The sequence below is a fragment of the Chiloscyllium plagiosum genome, chromosome 2 (assembly GCF_004010195.1).
Source record: "Chiloscyllium plagiosum isolate BGI_BamShark_2017 chromosome 2, ASM401019v2, whole genome shotgun sequence".
Classification (NCBI taxonomy): Eukaryota; Metazoa; Chordata; class Chondrichthyes; order Orectolobiformes; family Hemiscylliidae; genus Chiloscyllium; species Chiloscyllium plagiosum.
This window is the reverse complement of record NC_057711.1, coordinates 60,586,702-60,607,936: the sequence shown is the minus strand read 5'-3', so window position 1 is coordinate 60,607,936 and position 21,235 is coordinate 60,586,702. Positions and strand designations below refer to the sequence as shown.

The window sequence follows — 21,235 nt, the reverse complement described above, 5'->3', positions numbered from 1 at the left end:
AGAGTGCACTCATGCAGTGCAAGACAGGACTCAGCATTTGCAAATATGGCTGCTGCACCAACTGAGTAAGACAAAGCCCACGGTGTGATGGGCAACCATTCACTTACTTCAGCAATACTGGCAGACTGAAGTTATTTGCCACACTCAGTGCAGCAAATTACCATGTCAGCCCACAGTCTGTAACACATAGAAATGATGTCCTTGGCTTTCTATGTTAACTCCCACAAATCCAAATACAATCTTCATTCAATGCCATATATAGTCCTGACTTGTGAAGTCACTACTGTACATTCGCAGAATATGTACAGAAACAATGTCACCATCAGACCATTCTAAGAACCTGGGCACGGTGGCCCAGTGGTTAGCACTGCTGCCTCACAGCGCCTGTAGACCCGGGTTCAATTCCCGACTCAGGCGACTGACTGTGTGGAGTTTGCACATTCTCCCCGTGTCTGCGTGGGTTTCCTCCGGGTGCTCCGGTTTCCTCCCACAGTCCAAAGATGTGCGGGTCAGGTGAATTGGCCATGCTAAATTGCCCGTAGTGTTAGGTTAAAGGGGTGGATGTAGGGGTATGGGTGGGTTGCGCTTCGGCGGGTCGGTGTGGACTTGTTGGGCCGAAGGGCCTGTTTCCACACTGTAAGTAATCTAATCTAATCTAATCTAAACCTATACCAGATAGATTGTCACATCACAATTTTTCAACATAGTCTCCCCAAAAACTATGGATGGAGATCATATGGATGAAGGGCTCATGACATCTACACCATTTGGTACAGCACTAGAAGTAATACTGAAAATCTGATATTCCTATGCGAGACATCCATGGTCACACCCTTCATTGGTATCATGTAACTGAAAGACGAATAACTAATCACAATCTTCATTTACACTAGTAAGAACATGCAGTTTTATGTTTAACAGGTAATTATATGGGGTATACAGCAGGTATACACCTTAACATCTCATTGTTTCAATTGTAGAATGTATTTACAGCCAATGAAAATCTCTGTATTTACAATGAGACAGAACAATGAGAAAAAGGGTCACTGGACACGAAATGTTAACTCTGATTTCTCTTCAGAGATGCTGCCAGACCGGCTGAGCTTTTCCATCTACTTCTGTTTTTGATGGCAATTTTTCAATTCTGGGTAAACTATAAAGGACATACTGATGGAGAATGAAGATACAGAAAGTGCAGTGCAAAAAAGATGGTGAAGAAGATGCAGGTTACCACATAACATCTTTGCCTTTTCCTTATTTCCAGAGAAATTAGGCCATGTTTACTTTCTCCATTTGCTTCATGTAGAAATATTTAAAATCTGTTGTTATATTTCGTGAAAATCTACTGTCAAATTCTCTTTTGTCTTTCCTTATCAATATTTTCAGCCTCCTAGTTGAACTCTAAAATCTTCAAAGTCATCAAGATTGCTACTCTTTCTGACAACGTTACAAGACTCTTCCTTGATTTAATGTTATCTTTAACTCATTGTGTTAGCCATAATGGGAATACCTTCATTGTGGACATTTCTGCCTTAAAGGAATGTTTATTTGTTGCAAATGATACACAATCGTTTTCAGTACTACTTTCTTATTTGTATTAATGAGTTTATTTTGTTGGAGGTGATCATTACTTGACACTTGTGTGACACAAATGTTACAGGCTTTGGATCAGTGCAAGCCAGTATGTTGTCTGATTTCAGTCCCTTTGGTAGAGACTGTTTGATTATCTGAGGAGCTGCGACTGATAAAATTGCATAGTATGCAGTTTTAATGAAAATCCCCATTTTAGACCTTCTGAAGGAAGGTAACCAATAAACCAGTTAAAAACGGTTCAGTCCAGGACATTTCAAATTTATAATTTAGAAAACTCTGTTAAATCTCCTTTCAGTTTTCTTGAAAATTAGATCTTCTATTAGAACTACAAGCACAGTACAAGCAGATTCCTATTTCAAGAATGGGTGCTGGTAGTTTTAACTATAAGGAAGCATTCAGAAAACCCAAATGCAACTTGCCCTAGCTGCACAGTGGATGTTGTTCAAGCATTCTTTGGAACATGTTTTGCCAATATTTGTTACTGTTTAACATGGGAATGCAAGTAAAAAGAGAAAAACAGAATTAGAACTCTCTGTGCAAGAAGTAAATGAGCCTCAGTCACTTGTGTTTTTGTGAACAAAGACTGTTTTACATTATGTAAAAGAGTATCACATGCCCTTATGATTTCCAAACACGCAGGTGTTGAGGAAAACCAACTGTAAAACTAAGTTCAAAAATCGGATGCACTAAACAGAACTGCATGTAAAAGAAAATTACTTGTTTACCATCCCATTTTAACATATTAAATAAATCAGTTGCATTGCAGAAAATAGCTGGAGAAATTAATCTCTTTCCATTATATAAAACATAAGCAAACATAGCTTTATGAATTAAATGTGAAAACAAATCAGATCAGGACTCAGGTGATAAAGCAAGCTGGATTGACTGACCTCCCTCTCTCATATTTTATATTAAAATATAAGTTTACAAAATCAAATTCATTTACAAGTTAGTCAAGCACTCATGAAATATTATCACATCAATGTAAAGATAAATTCAAAACCAAATGAAGAGAAAACTAATTCAAAACGAGTCTCACAATATAGTATTTACCTGGTCCCATAATCCATGACGACCCACTCTTTAGCGGTTCCAGTAATTGCGTCATGATGCTGGAACAGGCCAAGGTTTCGTCTTGCTTCTGTGAGCAGTTTATAATCTTCAGATGAAGGGAACATTGTCATTTTATTGGATTGCTGAGCACCCACCAATGCTAAAGAGTAAAGGATTTCTGCTGCCCTGCAGAGGAAAACAAAATATATAACATTTATTTTTAAGCTAAAAAGGCTCAACAGTTTTTCCTGATGCAGGAAGTGTCAAGTAAATTTTACATCATTATTAACTTAAAGAAAAATCCATAATCAAGATTTAATATATTTTAAATATAATTCAATATGAAATCATTGCAAACAACTGCATGTAAAAGAAAATTACTCATTCTTCATTCCATTTTAATGTATTAAATGAATTTCTTCACAAATTATTAAACTGGATTCCAAGGAATATTTTGCTTCCTTCATAAGCCTCACATTCTTTGGGAAGGAAGGTTTTATAATTCCCAATAACCCAAACAATTCTGACACATTTAAACTGTTTCCAAATGAGTTAATCCTTGGTAATATTCAGATATTTGGGTATATTAGTGCAATCCCCTCAAAATATGAAAGGACCACTACTTTTTAAACTAACTTTATTAAAATTATTCAATTTAGTCAGATTGAATTTGTCTCATCTCTGAATTCTTCATGTAACAGAGAGACCATGCAAAAAGAAAAAGAGTGAATTGGCTGGTCAGACTGCTGAGTTTTAAACAAACAGAATTTATTCACAAAATTATGGAATGAAGCACAACAAAGTGAAAATTGAATACCTGAATAGCTTATCCTATCTGAATCAGACAGGCTATCCCGGCTTAATGATGCTGTTCCAAAATACTTGCAACAGTCTCAATAACAAACCCCTTAGCACTAAGGGTAAAAATGACACAAAAGGTTTACAGGTTACGAAGTCAGAAGGAGGGCAAGTACCAAATTGGACTTGCTCCAGCAGCCTTTCTTCACACAGCCCCTACTGCAACTAACTCTAATCTAAACAAGGCTAGCTGCACAGCTAGCTGGCACTCCAGTTTGATGATACCGTTTTTTTTTAAGACATGAAAGCTTTCGGCCTGAGGTATTATCTGTTAGAGGTAAACAAAAAGGGTCCCAATAAACCACTCAAACCCCAGCCTAGTTGGAGCCTGGCCAATTACCCCATCTCTGAAAAAACCCAAGAACAATCTAACGTTGTCAAAAAGAATAGGTTTGTCACAAGTGCCATGGACTCTTTTCCATTCACCTGAGAGATCAAAGTGCCTTGGGTCAGCAGTACATCTGAAAAATGGAACTCTGCAGCACTCCATCAAGATGGCAGCGCTGGCAAGGTAGGTAGCATTTGGGCTCCTGAGCCCAGCCCTCGAGGTCAGCTCTTCCTCTTCCCTTTCCATCTTTTTTCTTTTTCTTTATCGTCTTATAGTTGGCGATGATGGAGGTGTCATCACAGAAGAGGCTGGAGCAGAACTCATGGCAAAGATGGTGAGGTGGTGGCTGCAACTTTGGCTGCATGGTGAGCCTGAATCAGGACTCCTAGTGATGCCATCGAGGCAGCTGCCACCTCTTTAGCTGCATGTTGGACCCGGCTTGGAACTCTTAGCAATGTTGGCAAGGCAACAGCTGCAGCTTTGAGTGGTGGCACCGGGAATTCCTGGGGCATTGGTGGAACCTGGAACAGGGACTCATTGCAGAGTGGAGATCAGAACAGCTTACAGAAACCCTGGTGACCTTAAGAAAATTGGGAGCTGTGCTTGTTAAGAAGAGCTGGAAAGTTGAACATTATTTCTTATTTTTCTGTCTGTCTAAATTTCTGCCAATTGAACATATGATGGTATTTAAGTAATTTATTTCTATTCATTTTGCAATCGAAAATGGCACCAGATTGCAGCAACAAAACACTTTTTACTGTATTTTTCTAAATAAATATGACAATAAAATCATTCATTCATTCTCTAGGTACTCAAATGGAGTGTCAGCATTGATCTTTGCTCTGGACCTTAGAATGTGCTCGTCTGCAACACTGAGTTACAGTCAACTCTTTACACTGGAAGAGCAATAGATTTCAGGCTGATCAAGATCATCTTTCACCATGTTGATCGTCCTCCAAATGCAGTCATTAGTTTGTCGCAGTGCCGCATTTCGGAGATTCACAGGGACATCATTCTCCAGATCTCCTTTGCAAAAACATACTCTGGAAGGAGATGTGTGATAGTCTCTTTGCCAGTGCAGCCATTTCAAGGGCAGCATGCAGTGGCAAACAAGAGACCAGACATGCATTAAGGGTCTAGTGGGTAGAGCCCTTCTCACTACGAGCCACACTACATCTTGGTGCTTCAGTAATGAGGCATTCTGCCAAGTGACTTTGACGGTCTGCTCAGGGAACCACACCACAGAACCCACCCTCTCCTTTTCCTGGTCTCGAGGACACTATATATTGACCACTTTCTGATGGCTTTTTTAAAACAATATTTTCCAAAGCACAGGTGATACAGAACTGTCCAACTACCTATAGTGTTCCACAGCAACAAGGCAAGGCCCATCCCTTATAACAATAAGGAAGGTAGAACATCAATACATAGTGACACTTGGTGTTTCCGTTCCAAGGGTCTGCGCATAGCTTGATGTAACCACACACAGAGGTGGTTATCAGGATGAACGCAGCATTGGATACGCCTTTACTCTGCCTTATCCAGAGCTTTGTACATAGTGTCCCTGTGGATCCAGTCTATCTTCGACCTCCAGATGTAGTGAAAGATATCTCGGGTGAATGCAAAAGTGCAATTTCAGGGAATGGACGTGACCTGCAGCACGTGCAGCAACACAGAGTACCTCACATCTGATGACCACATTTTTACCCACAATGGAGGGGAAGCGGTGCTCCCATCTGTCTAGTTGCTGCCTTGTCTTGGCAATACATTCTTCCTGAGTTTTGGAACAAGCCATGGTCTCTTTGAACCATATTCCCAAGACCCTCTGGTAATCTGTCCTGACGATGAAGGAGATAAAGGATTCGTCAGCCCAGTTTCCAAAGAACATGGCCTCACTCTTGCCTCGGTTTACCTTGGCTCACAAGGCCACTTCCAACTGGTCACAGATGCTCACAAGTCTACACTGACAGCTGATCCAAGCAGAAAATGGTGATGTCATCCATGTACAGGGAGGTTTTGACCTGCGGGCTTCCACTGCCTGAAATAGTCATCCCTGTCAACCTTCTATCATTTCTGATGGATTCGGCAAAAGGTTCAATACAACACACAAAAAAAGACAGCAAAGAATTGCATGCCTTGACTGACTCCAGATCTGATTGGGAAGCTTTGATTCCCACCCATTGATTGAGAATGCACTAATGATGTTGGTGTCGAGCTGTTGGATATAATTCTGGAATCTCTCCCCAAAACCCATTTTGGAAAGCATATCCCACACGTAGATGCGCGATAGTGTCTCAAAGGCCTTCTCCTGGTCAATGCTGACGAGGCAGGTGTCCAAACCCCTGTCCTGCACGTAGGCGATTATATTCCTAACGGGCGCAAGGCTTTCAGAGATCTACCTGCCCAATACAGTGCAGGCTGGTCAGGGTGAATCGCCAATCCCAGAGCAGACCTGACCCAGATGGTAATGACCTTAGTCAGGATTTTATAATCTACATTTAGCAGCAAAACTGATCAACAATTTCTAATTTCCTCTTTCACCCCCTTCCACTTATAGATGGATTTGTACATGCTAAGTGCCAGAAGCATACAGTCGCACAGCTCCAGCAGATCCTGTTCAATCAAGTCCAACAGAATACAACTCGGCAGGTAAGCTGTCGCTTCCTGGCATTTTATTCTTTTCAAAGGACTTGAGGGTCTTGGTGAGATTATGTGAAGATAAGCTCAGTGAGCTCTCAACTCAAAACATTAACACCCAGTCCTGATGAAGGGTCTTGACATAAAATGTCAACTTCTCCGCCTCCTGATGCTGCCTGGCTTGCTGTGTTCTTCCAGCCTCCTGTTTGTCTACCATGCAAAGATAACGGCTGGGTCAACGTTTCCTGCGTGATGTTATCGAAGACCTCCATAATAAAGCATAGGAACGACTGGAAGACTGGGCCATATGTGGACTTCGCATCATACAGTCCAGCAGAGAAAGTTTGATTGATCCTCAAGATGTCAACCTGAGATGACGCTGCCAAACAATCTTCTTCCTCCAGGATGTGGATCACAGAGCTTTCCCTGTACACCTCCTGGAAGAACAAGTGCCAGGACATCTCATCCTGTTCCACAAGGTATACCCTGGACCAGAAGATTATCTTAGAGGCCTCGAGGCAAAGAGTGAGGCTGGTTGGCTCTTCACCTCCTGGAGGTACTCATTGACATCAACTCCCATTGTTTGCAGCAGGAATAAGTTCTGCATGCTTTTAAAGAGTTTTGAAAATTTTACCCATCTCTGTCACCTTTCTGAACATCTTTGAGAATGAAAAACCTCTTGATGTTCCCCTCAACTGCCTGCCAATCGGTTGGAGACCTAATGAGGGATTTCATGGTTCTCCAACCTGTGGAATCCCTTTTGACTCTTCAATGAGTTCTGGAGTCAAGAGTTTCACATTCAACTTTGCAGGGGTGCGCTCGACAATGCTTATATAACAAAATGGCCGACCAACAGAAAGGAGCAGCTTGCTTTAGAATTAAAACACAAGATGTCTGACTGGAGAGAAATAAGACTAACATTCTGTTCCAGCCTTTAATTAAAGAAAATGACAACATCCTTGAACAAAGTTACACCAAGGCCATGAGTATGCCATTCCAGAAAGCGTTGATAAGGAGTCTCTGAAATAGACAAGCAACTAATCCTAGCTGTCATTAATGGAAAAGTAAATGCCCAGATTCTGAAGGGGTACATCGGTGCTGCCTCTTTCAAGCTGTATATACATTCCTAGGAAGTCAGAACATCTGCTGCCAAGACAGGGGTGTTGTACATATGGACTGTAAAAAAAACTGGCACCTCTTGCTGGAAGGTGCCACAGACAGGACAGAGAAGGGACCTTCACCTCCTTTCTCATCAAATACTTTCAGGAGACATTTATGCTCCTTTATGCAGACAGAAACATCCACTGCTTAGAATGCACACCAGGATCCTCTTCTCAAAGGAAGTCCAATTGATTGGAGTTCCTTCCTAAAACTTCTTCATCGTCATCCTGACTGCATTCTGGACACCCCGGCCTGGGCCTGGGCCTGGGGCTGGGGTATGTGCAACAGTCATAGCTCGGGTTGGCATTAGGCTGAACTGGCATAAAGATCCACCAATAGAAGCTTAGCTCAACTGAAGATCATCTAACGACCAATTACAATCCAGTGACAATCTCAAAATCCTCTGATGACTCGCAACTTGGAGCTTACACTTAGTCTTGCCAAATTTCCTCCAATGCAATTTTAACCCTCCTTAGAATAAGGAAACCAAAACTATACAACGTTCCAGGTTTGTTCTCAAGAATGCCCTTTACAGATGTAGCAAGATTTCCATCCTTCTATACCCCACCTTCCTTGCAATAAAGACTAACTTTTCATGTACCTTTCTAATTATTTCTGCCACCAAAGGTGAGTAGGGTTGGTCTATTTGTACATTTGTTAACTTGCATAGACAATACATTTCAAACATTAATGGACAACTTCAACAAAACTCAGAACTCAGTAGTGAGTATGGCTCAAGGAAGAACTCATTATATTCAAGTTAGAGGCAATCAAGACTGGTAATGGGAAGAAGAAAAGTAGTAAGTGAGATTAGAAGAAAGATGAAATGAAGCATCAGATTGCATCATAATGAAAAATAATGCTTAAAAGGCAGAATTAAATGCACTCTACTTGAATGCAGTCTCTGCACAGACTCTTTCTGTGCTGTAAAAACTCTATGACACAACATTCACAACAAGGCTAATGAGTTGAAGGCAGATGTTAAGGTAAATGAGCATGATTTAATTGATTCTGATGGCAGGTCATTTAGGACAAAGTATGTCTCAGGCTGCCATAATAATCCAACTTTATTGATCAGGAGGTGATTAAATTCTGCAAAGGCAGAAATTACTCGTTTTGACCGTGTTCAAGTTTTGAGAAAGACTGTCAGAAGATGTACAATAGTTCAAAAATATCTTAAGGTTTCTGGACAATAACACAAAAGTGCACACAAGAGCAGAAACTTAAAAATGTGAAATAACACAGTTCCTCACAATGAGGAGGATTGTTGTCCTGAATTTCAATACAGTAGTGGTTTAATTAACAAATTTGGTAAAGAAGAATACAAAATTTACCTGGTCAGGGTACTGTCAAATCATCTTTCAGTGGTTGAAAAGCATGTAAATAAATTAAACTGGTTTAGTTGCCCTGAATTTCAAAACACCATTCAAAAGAATGATTGATACCAGCAATGTGGGCATTGGAGCAGTAACAAGAGGCAATTGAGCTGTGCGAGGCCACTTGAGAAACAATGACCATGAGATGACAGCACTCTCCAATGAAAACAGTAGCCTTAATGAAGAGTTGATTCTGAGGGACCAAAATCTAAATAAAACAGACTATGTTGCCATGAGGCACAAGCTGGGCAATGATAAATTGGGGACCATTACCGAAACAAAGGACCCAATGGCAAAAACATAATGAGTGGATGGAGGAACCACAGTATTTTATTCCTGTCTGACAAAAATAAAATGGGAAAGTTAGATTAGATTAGATTACCTACAGTATGGAATCAGGTCCTTCGGCCCAACAAGTCTATGCTGACCCTTCAAAGGGTAACCCACCCAGACCCATGCCTCTACCCTGCATTTACCACTGACTAATGCAGCTAACACTATGGGCAATTTAGCCTGGCCAATTCACCTAACCTGCACATCTTTGGACTGTGGGAGAAAACCAGAGCACCTGAAGGAAACCCACACAGACACAGTGAGAATGTGAAACTCCACACAGTGACCCAAGGCTGGAATCGAACCCAGGTCCCTGGCACTGTGAGGCAGCAGTGCTAACCAATGAGCCACAGTGCTGCCACAAGGACTATGTTCAACAAGGGAAATTAGGGATAGTATTAGATCAAAGGAAGGGGCATACAAATTGGCCAAAAGAAAGCAGCAAATCTGAGGAGTCGGAGCAGTATTGATCTCAACAAAGAAGAAGAAAGGGATTGAATAAGAAGAGGGAAATAGAATAAGTGGAAGTGTGCATGGAACCTACAAACTTATCAAAAAAGATATGTGAAGAGAAAAAGATAGTGAAGGCAAATTACCTTTACAGTCAGAAACAGGGCAAGTCATAATGGGAAACAAAAAGATGGCAGACCTATTACAAACAGATATTAGTTATGCCTTCAAAAAGCACACGAACAACATCCCAAAAATGTTGGGGAGCACATGGTCTAATGAGAGGGACAAAAACTGAAAGAAAATCAGTATTAGTAGTGATATGATGTCAGGGAAATTGATGGGATTAAACTGGGCATGATAATCTACATCCCAGAGTACTTAGGGAAGTGGCCCTAGAAATGGTGGGTGCATTGGTGGTCATCTTTCAAGATTCAATAGACTCTGGAACTGTTCTTATGGATTAGAGGGTAGATATTGTGTCGCTACTTTTTAAAAAAAGAATTATAGTCTCACGTGGATAGTTTGGAAAACGCTTGAACCCATTATAATGGATTGAATAGTACAGCACTTGGAGAATACTGACAAGGTTGGATAGAGTCAGCATGGATTTACAAAAGGAAAGTCATGCTTAATGTAGAGTTGATAAGGGGGAACCCAGCAAAGGTGGTTTACTTGGGCTTTCAGAAGGCTTTCGATAAGGTCCGACATAACAGTTTAGCATGTTAAAATTAAATCAATTGGGATTGGGAGGGTAGTGTACTGAGAGGAATAGACAACTGTTTGGTAGACAGGAAACAGAGTAGGAATAAATGGATTTTTTCCAAGTGGCAGGCAGTGACCACTAAGGTGCAACAGGGATTAGTGCTTGGACCCCAGCTAATCACAATGATTTAGATGAGAAACTAATGTAATGCCTCCACGTTTGCAGATGAGACAAACCTGGGTGAGGGGGAACTGTGGGAGGATGTAAAGATGCTTCAGTATGATTTGGACAAGTTGAGTCAATGTGCAAATATATAACAGATAAAGAAAATGTGAGGTTATCCACTTTGGTAGCAAAAACCTAGGCAGATTATCATCTGAATGGCAAAAAATTGGGAAAGGGGAATGTGTGCAACAAGAGCTGAGAGCTGGGTATCCTTGTACATCAGTTGCTGGAAGTAAGCATGCAGGTGCAGCAGGATGGTGGAGAAGGGAAATGTTATGTTGGCCTTCATAGCAAGAGAATTTGACTACAGGAGCATGGATGGCTTACTGCAATTTTATCAGATCTTGGCAAAACCACGTCTAGAGTATTGTGTCTCCTTATCTTAACAAAGACATTCTGGACAGAGACCGTGGAACAATCAGTATGATGCCTGGGATGGCAGAATTGAAGTATGAAGAGACACTGGATCGATTAAAGCTGCCAAATTCTCAGAGGACGAGAGGGATGCTCTCTCATTAGAGGGAGTTAACTGGTGGTGAATTTAATTTTCCAACATTAAATTCTAATTCCAAACACTAACTGGGACTACCATAGTGTGAAAGATTTGGATGGTGAAGAATTTATTAAATGTGTTCAAGAAAACTTTCCTAATCAATATGTAAATTTTCCTACTAGGGAAGGAGCAAAACCTAACCTTCTCTTGGATAATAAGGCAGGGAAAGTGACTGAAGCGAGAGGAGGGGAACACTTTGGGTCTAGTGATCATAATTCTATTTGTTTTAAAAGTGTTATGGAAAAGGATAAGCCTACCATAAAAGTTCAAAGCTTTTAATTGGAGTACGGCAAATTTTAACATTATCAGACAAAAAATTTCAAAAGTTGATTCGATTAGACTATTTGCAGGCAGAGACGTCTACTAAGTGGGAGGCTTTCAAAGTTAAGCTATGATGTTCCTTTTTTTTTAAAAGAGTGAAAGGTAAGGCAAGTAGGATTAGGGAAGAATAGATGAATAAAGATATTGAGGCTCTAAAAAAGGATTAAAAAAAGCATCATATATCAAATATAGACAATTTGGTTTAAATGAATCTCTTGAACAGTATAAAGAGTGTAGGAGCACTCTCTTAAAGGGGAGATCAAAAAAGCAAAAATAAGGTATGAGAAAGCCTTGACAAATAAGATTAAGGATATTCCAAACATTTCCTACAAGTACATTAAAAGCATGACAGCAAATAGAGATCAAAGAGGTCATCTTTGCGTTAAACCTCAGGAGATGTATGAGATACCAAATGAATATTTCACATCACTTTTTACTATGGAGAAAGAAATAGAGGCTGGGGAACTCAGGGAAATAAATATTGATGTTTTCAAAACAATTCACATTACAGAAGAGAAAGCGCTGAATATCTGAGAAAATATAAAGTTGGAAAAATCTCTGTGACCTAATCAAGTGCATCCCAGAATGTTGTGGGAAGTTAGGTGGAAAACTGTGGGCCCCTTGCGGAGATATTTGTATCATCCGTAACTACGGGTCAGGTGCTAGATGACTGGATATTGGCTAATGCTGTGCTTTTATTTAAGAAGGGATGTCAGCAGAAGCCTGGGAATTATACACCTGTGAGTCTGACTTCGGTGATGGGTAAGTTGTTAGAGTTTATTATGAAACATAAGATTTACATGTGTTTGGAGAGGCAAGGAATGATTAGGAATAGTCAGCATGGTTTTGCATGAGGGAAATTATGTGTCACAAACTTCATTGAGTTTTATTTGAGGAAGTAACAAAGAAAACTGATGAGGGCAGAGTGATAGACATTGTTTACTTAGACTTTAATAAATCATTTAACAAGGATCTATGTGTTAGACTATTTAGTAAAGTTAAATCACATGGTATTCAGGGTGAGCTTGCAATTTGGATACAAAACTGGCTTAACAACAGGAGAGAGATTGGTAATGGTAGATTTTTTTTGGACTGGAGACTTGTAACCAGCGGTGGACCACAGGGATTGGTGCTGGGTTGGCTTTTATTTATCATTGATATAGATGATTTAGATGAAAAGATAAAGGCATTGTTCGTAAGTGTACAGATGACCCAAAATTGGTGGTAGAGTGAACAGTAAAGAAGGTTAAGATTACAACGAGGTCTTGATCAATTGGGTCAATGGACTGAGTAGCAGCAAATGGAGTTTAATTTGGATAAATGCAAAGTATTATATTTTGGTAAACAAATAAGGACAAGACATTTACAATTAAAAGTGTTGCCTTGGTTGGGCTGTAGAACAAAGACCTAGGGGTTCAGGTACACAATTCTTTGAAGTCTACTCAGAGCCAATAAAGTTAATAGCTTGCAAGGCCTTAATGTTTTTTTAAAAATGTTGGAACAGAAGCAGCCAGATGGATGGGGTCAAGCTCCCACAGAAACCAGGACTTTTAGATTTCTTTTTTTCAGGAGCAACGCTGGTATCTTGAAGCTGGGTTTGGAAGTTGTAGTACATCTGTCACGGCTACTGCTAGAGTGTTCTCAATGTCTTCTCCTGGACTGAAGAATTGCATGAGAGACAATTTATTTTACTGAATTTGCCTTTGCTAAATGTGTGCTTATGGAATGTTTCTATATTGGAACAGTTACTGTTCAGTAGTTGAATATTCTGGCATTCTGTTAAATTTTCCAGTAGAGACAAGTGATTCTAGTTTCTTCTTTCTTCTGTTGCATTTTAACTATAGTGTATGAATAAAGTGAGTTTTGCTTTAAGACTGGCATTTTGACCAATTGAATTGCATTCGGAATGCAATAACAGGCATTTGTCTTGAAAATTAGAAAAAGTTAGGGTCTAGGCTATTTCCTTAATATATTTTGAGGGGTTAGGTCTGATCCATAATAGTGTCAGTCCCCATAGCAAACAAGCTGTCCAGCCAACTGAACTGATTTAGGACTATATTCACTCTAGTTTAGAAGAATGAGGGAAATCCATGCCGACCAAGTTTCCCAAACTAAAAACGTGTCCCACTTGCCTGCGTTTAGCCCTTGTTACTCTAAATCTTTCCTATTCATGTACCTATCCAGATGTCTTTTAAATGCTGTAACTGTACCTGCATCTACCTCTTCCTCTGGCAATTTATTCCACATCTGAACCACCCTCTGTGTGAAAAAGTTGCCCCTCAGGTCCCTTTTAAAGCTTTCTCTTCTCACCTAAAAATATACCCTCTTGTTTTGAACTCTCACAACTTAAAGTGAATAGCAGATGTATTTATCATACCTATGCCCCTCAATTTTATAAATCTCTGTAAGATCATCTCTCAACCTCTCATGCTCCAGTGAAAAAATTCCCAGCCCATCCAGTCGGTCTTTATAATGCAAACCCTCCAGTCCCAGCAACATCCTGGTAAATTTTTTCTAAACCCTCTCCAATTTAATAATATCCTTCCCTTAGCATGGCAACCAGAACAGTACTTGTACTGCAAAAAATGGCCTCAACATGACATCCCAACTCCTATACTCAATGATCTTCTTAACCACACTGTCTATCTAAAAACCTGCAAAATTCTAAAAGGTCTAGACAAGGCAAATGTAGAAAGAATGTTCCCCAGGATGAGGGAGTCCAGAACCAGGGATCATAGTCTATGACTAGAGGGTAGGCATTTCAAGGACGAGATAGATATAATTATTGAGCTAAAGGGATCAATGGGTATGGGGAGAGTGTGGGAGCAGAGTACTGAGTTGGTTGATCAGCCATGAATATATTGAATTACTGAGCAAACTAGAAGGGCTGAATAGCCTACTACTGTTCCTATTTTCTATGTCTCTATAACACAACGAACCTCTTAGAAATGTAAAGTGACAAGTTAGTTATTTCTTCACAAAATTTTATGCAAGACAATGTAAAAGCTCTACAATTGAGGAGGAAACCTTTAGACTTGTTTTGACACTTCAACAATTTGAAATATATGTTTCAAAACAATTAGATATAAATTTAAAATGATCATAATTCATTGATGGTACTGGACAAGTTCCACATGAAGGATCTTAAGTTGGTTAACTGGAATTTGTTATCAGGAAAAACAATGTAATCGCCAAGGCTCTGTCCAGAATTTAAAGGAAGTTGGAGGAGAAAATTGAGACATTCAATTATCATAACTCTGAAAGGGTTAAATCCAGCCAAATTTGCTTGCTACATATGCCTGTTTTTGCAAGCTGACATAGACTTCAGGTTGATTAATGTTTTTTCCCTTCCAGCAGCCTGTCTTTTCTGCCATTTGGTTATTTCTTTTCTCCTTTGCTTTTACCATACTCTCCCTAATTCCTTGTTTCCAGGCCCCTTGTCATCAGGACAAATTTCCCATGCATCAGCTTCAATCCCAGTAAGTCAAGATATCCAAACCAAGGACAGCAGGTTCGACAGAGGTGTGCTGTTTTACTTTGGACTGTTGTTGTGAAACCTAAATTGTTTCACACTGCCTTCAACTAGAGATCAGACTATATCCTTGAAAGAGAGAAGCTAACATTATTTTCAAGGAAGACAGTTTTAGAGTCATAGAGATGTACAGCACAGAAACAGATCCTTTGATCCAACTCTTCCATGCAACCAGATATCCCAAACCAATCTAGTCCCACCTGCCAACACCCGGCCCATATCCCTTCAAACCCTTCCTTTTCATATACCCATCCAGATGCCTTTTAAATACTGCAATTGTACTAGCCTCCACCACTTCCTCTGGCAGCTCTTTCTGTACATGTACCACCCTCTGCGTGAAAACTTTGCCCCTTAGGTCTCTTTTATATCTCACCCTAAACCTATGCCCTCTAGTTCTGGACTCCCTGACCCCATGGAAAAGACTTTGTCTATTTATCCTATCCATGCCCCTCATGATTTTATAAACCTCTATAAGGTCACCCCTCAGCCTCCGACTTATTCAACCTCACCCTATAACTCAAATCCTGGTAATATCCTTGTAAATCTTTTCTGAACCCTTTGAAGTTTCACAACATCTTTCTGATAGGAAGGAGACCAGAATTGCATGCAATATTGGCCTAACCAATGTCCTGTACAGCCGCAACATGACCTCCCAACTCCTGTACTCAATACTCTGACCAACAAAGGAAAGCATGTCAAACCCCGTTTTCACTATACTATCTATCTGCGACTCCACTTTCAAGGAACTATGAACCTGCATTCCAAGGTCTCTTTGTTCAGCAACACTCCCTAGGACCTTACCATTAAGTGTATAAGTCCCACTAAGATTTGCTTTCCCAAAATGCAGCACCTCACATTTATCTAAATTAAATTCCATCTGCCACGTCTCAGCCCACTGGCCCATCAGATTAAGATCCTGTTGTACACTGAGTTAACCTTCTTCACTGTCCACTACACCTCCAATTTTGGTGTCATCTGCAAATCTACTAACTATACCTCTTCTGCTCACATCCAAATCATTTGTATATATGACGAAACGTAGTGGACCCAGCATCGATCCTTGTGGCACTCCACTGGTCACAGGCCTCCAGTTTGAAAAACAACCCTCCACCACCACCCTCTGTCTTCTACCTTTGAGCCAGTTCCGTATCCAAATGGCTAGTTCTCCCTGTATTCCGTGAGATCTAACCTTGCAACCAGTCTCCCATGGGGAACCTTGTCTAACGCCTTACTGAAGTTCATATTGATCATGTCTATCGATCTGCCCTCATCAATCCTCTTTGTTACTTCTTCAAAAATCTCAATCAAGTTTGTGAGATATGATTTCCCACGCACAAAGCCATGTTGACTATCCCTAATCAGTCCTTACTTTTCCAAATACATGTACATCCTGTCCGTCAGGATTCCCTCCAACAACTTGCCCACCACTGATGTCAGGCTCACTGGTTTATAGTTCCCTCGCCTGTCCTTATCACCTTTCTTAAACAGTGGCACCACGTTAGCCAGCCTCCAGTCTTTCGGCACCTTACCTGTGACTATCGATGATACAAATTGAAGAACCTTTTAACTTAATTTATTGCAGTGTGAATTGAAACTAATATATAAGGTCTATCTTAGTTGTATCTGCCATTCAATATGTAATTTCTAGTTTATAATCAACAACAATTTGTTTACTTTTTTAATGTATCGTGATTCTGATTATGTGATTATTTAAAAGACAACTCAGCATTTTCTTTGTCTTCCTCCTTTGCAGTAAGTGTTTATTTTAAAGAATAGAATCTTGTGGCTTCATGAAAGGACAATATACTTTTATTTTTCTTTATTTTGGATTATGGCACTATATCTGTATCCAGGGAATTTTATTGTCAGTGGCTCTATAAATCTCTCGTCACTGTGTCTCTTGGTATGTCACCATGATCCAAGCAGTATCTACTTTGTAGGTAAGGACAGATACAAAGTATTCATTTAACACCTCAGCTACGTCTCTTGCCTCTCTATATAAAGTTCTTGTTGGTCCCTTAAAGATGCCTTTTTCTCCTTTTGCCACCTTGTTACTCCTGATGTGCAGAGAGAAGACTTTGGGATTTCCCAGTATGTTAAGCTTGCAGTCTTTTTTAAAGATTGTTTTTTGCTTCTTGTATTTGCTTTTGCACCTCCCAGCTGAAACTTATGTTGAACCTGTTTGTCAATTGTTATTGACCACACAACACCTGTCATAAACACATTGTTTCTTTAACTTAATTTCTGTCTCCTTTGTCATTAGGGCCCTTTGGACATGCTTGCCCTCCCTTTCCCTTTAGAGGAAATATACCTTAAATGCACCTGAACCATCTCCACTTTGAAGGTAGCCCATTATTTAATTACTATTTATCGTACTAAATTTTGATTCTTGTATATCCTGCCCAGGTCTGTTCTTGTCCCATTGATGTCTGGTCACCAGATTTTTAGTCAGAATTGATGAATGCCATTTCTATTTGCCATGCTAAATCTGATGATACAATGATCATTGACCCTTATGTTCTTCCATTGTCACTTCATTAATTTAGCCAATCTCATTCCCAAGAACCAGGTCTAGCAAAGTCTCCTTTCTCATTGGACTTGATATGTGCTGTCAGAAATTGTCTTGAACACAATCAAGAAATACTTATCCTTCACAGTTTGTTTCAGTACCACAATCCCAATCCCAATGGACAACTAAAACCACCCCCGGACCCATTATAACTACTCTCTGATGTTTACACTTTGCTGTAATTTCCTTGCAAATCTATTTATCTGTATCCCTCCCAACAGTTAGTGAAGTACAGATTACACTAAGGGATTTAATTATTATATAATAAAGCAAAGAACTGTGAATGTTGAACATTCTGAAAGAAAACCAAAATACCAATGAAACTCAGCAGGCCTGGAAAGAGTTAACATTTCATGTCCAGTTACTTTTCCTCAGAGCTTCAGATGTCTCAGTCCAGTGACCGAACTTGTGATGAAGGGTTACTAGACTCAAAACATTAACTTGGTTTTTCATTTGACATATGCTTGCCAGACCTGCTGAGTTCCTCCAGCATGTTTATTATTCTTGTTCCTTAGCTCTAATTAAAACAATCCTTTCTTTGAACCCTCTTGAATATTCTCTTTCTTCAGTATTCTAATGCTCTCCGAAATTAAAAGCACCACCGTTCCTCCTTTTTTTCCTTTCCTACCTTTATTAAACACCTTGTATCCAGCAATATTCAATTGCTAAACCTACACTATCTTAATCCAGATCTTCATTATCATCATATTATCATATTTCCACAAGACAATCTGTGCCTGTAACTCCTCAATCGTATTAATTACACAAGCTACATTCTTACACATGTAGCGTAACCCTGATTTAGCCTTTAGTACTTTTTCCTTAGTCTGACATCACCTATTAACTTACTATTCTCTGTTTTTGCACTATTGCCTCACCCAGCATTTTGTGCACCCTGGTGTTACTTTCTAAACTTCATTCCCGACTCTTATAGCCCTGCTGATTTGGTTAAAACTCTCATCAGTACAACCAAAGGTCCCACAAGAAACGTAGTCCATGCTCTGCTCAGGTGCAACCCATCCAGTTTGTGCAGATGTCATCTTCGCCAGTACTAGGCTTAGTGTCTGATAAAACCATACTGCTTTCTCTTGCACTATTTTTCCAGATTCATCTGTCCAAGCTTCCTATTTCTGTACTTACTTGCATAGGGCACCAAGATCAATCTGCAGATTACTACTTTTGCAGTCCTGCTTGATAATATTCCACCTAGCTTCCTGAATTCCAGCTGCAGAATCACATTCCCTCCTGTCTATGTAATTAGTACCATTGTAGACCACTACCCCTGGCTACTTGCCCTCACTTAGAAGAATATCTAGCAGTTGTTCTGTGACACAGTTGACCATGAGCAATATGGCATCCTAGAATCTGGTTGATGATGACAAAAACATCTGTCTTCTCCTTATTGAAGAATCCACTGCTCTTTCACTCTTCTTCCTCCTCTATTGTACAGTTGGTTTACTCATGGTGCTACAGGTTGGTTCTTGTTGCACTCCACCAAAGATCCTTTACCGTCACAAATATCCAGAAAGGAAAACCAGTGAGTGAAGAAGACCTTTAGGGATTCCTGCATTACCAGCCCATTTCTCTTAGGCTGCCTGGCGATCACCAACTCCCTAGCAGCCTTCTTGCCCCTATCACATGTAATCACCTCTCTCAATATGTGACCAGTCAGTTCTGGACCTGATGGATGCACCCGAGTGAGTTAAGTGCTGCTAGAGGTCTGATACTGGGAGCTCAATCCTGTGCAGCCAGTGATACTTCCTCACCATGTGCTCATCTGAGTCCAAGGAAGTATCCTTGAGATCCCATAAGCCGCAGGACAGTCATTTCACTTGCTCAAGTTGTCCTGTTGTGCCTTAAACTTAAATATTTACCATTATTTTAACATTAGTTGCTTTTGCTTACCCGAATTTACTTGAACTGTGCTTGTATTATTAAACATAAACTGGAATGCAGACAATAGAAATTCTACACTCTTACTGACAAATCAATTCTCTTTCTTTGTGCCAATAAGTTCATTTTCCCTATGCTAGTACAGCCATGTGGTGTTTTTCAAAATTTTTAAGAGTTGAACCATTATCCCTAACAGTAGCTGGTTAACAACCAATTAACATAATATTTTTTTCATGATATTACTCTTGGGCTTGGGCAGCACAGGAAGGATGCTGCCTCATTGGTTTGACTCTTTCTAATACTAAACTAGACACAGTCTAAAAACTATATAATTTGCATATCACTATTCATTAAATTCAAAATTTGTAATGACCAGTGGAGTAGTAGGACCCTTTCAATGTTGGTCACAAGAGGAGCATAAACACTACCCTCTATAGTGTAGGATTTCACAAAGAAATCCCATATTCTGAAATACTGGGCCAAAATTATGGACTTTTTAAATAACTTTTAAAAGTAAAAGAACAAGGTCGGCAGCTGGGCGAGGTTGTGGGAAAATGACACAGACACAAAGATAGTTGCTTGGAACCATTGTTCTGCCCGAAAATCCAATTCACACATTCTCTCTAAAAGATCAATCAACTAGGTCCAAACCCCAGCCAATCCAGACAGAATGGAGCCTTGGCAGATCAACTTCAATCAAAATGCATGCACAAAGGTACCGGACATTTCACTTAATCAAAATACACCTACACCTACTCTTAACTATCAATAAGCCAAACCTCAAAGAGATCATTGTTCGTAGCAAATTGCCCGGCTCTCAGGACAACTCCATACAACCCTGTCACGGTGGACGCTGCAAGATGTGTCAGATTGTGGACATAGATACCACTATTACGCGTGGGAACACCTCCCACCTTGTACATGGCAGGTACTCATGTGACTCAGCTTAAAACGTGTTGCTGGAAAAGCGCAGCAGGTCAGGCAGCATCCAAGGAACAGGAGAATCGCGTTTCGGGCATAAGCCCTTCTTCAGGAAGCCTTCGTCAGGTTTATGCCCGAAATGTCGATTCTCCTGTTCCTTGGGTGCTGCCTGATCTGCTGCACTTTTCCAGCAACACATTTTCAGCTCTGATCTCCAGCATCTGCAGTCCTCACTTTCTACTCATGTGACTCAGCCAATGTTGTCTATCTTATAGATTGCAGGCAAGGATGCCCGGAGGCATGGTACATTGGGGAAACCGAGCAAAGGCTACGACAACAGATGAATGGGCACCGCACAATGATCAACAGACAGGAGGGTTCCCTCCCAGTTGGGGAAACTTCAATGGTCTAGGACATTCAGCCTCGTCCAAGGTGGACTTCGGGACAGGCAGCAGACGAAAGTGGCCGAGCAGAGGCTGATAGCTAAGTTCCCATAGGGAGAGCCTCAACCGGGACCTTGGGTTCATTACAGGTGATCACCATTGCACTACACACACAGATATTCCTGCACACACACACTCTCACATACACACGGACACAGATTCACACAGACACCCACACACACCCTTATAGACACACACACTCCCACGCATGCACCCCCTCACAGACTTAAGACACTCTGCACACACACACTTTCTCGCACTCACAGCCCCCACCCCAGACACA

The 21,235-nt window shown here is 40.4% G+C and overlaps 1 protein-coding gene across 2 annotated transcripts in view; it reads right to left on the bottom strand.

Annotated features, from left to right (window-relative positions):
- The window catches only part of man2a1 (mannosidase, alpha, class 2A, member 1), a 245,178-nt gene that overhangs the window by 124,101 nt on the left and 99,842 nt on the right, over nucleotides 1–21,235 (bottom strand). For both annotated transcript variants that reach the window (XM_043710431.1, XM_043710422.1), the window contains exon 10: nucleotides 2,647–2,832. In XM_043710431.1, coding sequence (XP_043566366.1) covers nucleotides 2,647–2,832 — 186 coding nt within the window. The remainder of the gene's footprint in view (nucleotides 1–2,646; nucleotides 2,833–21,235) is intronic.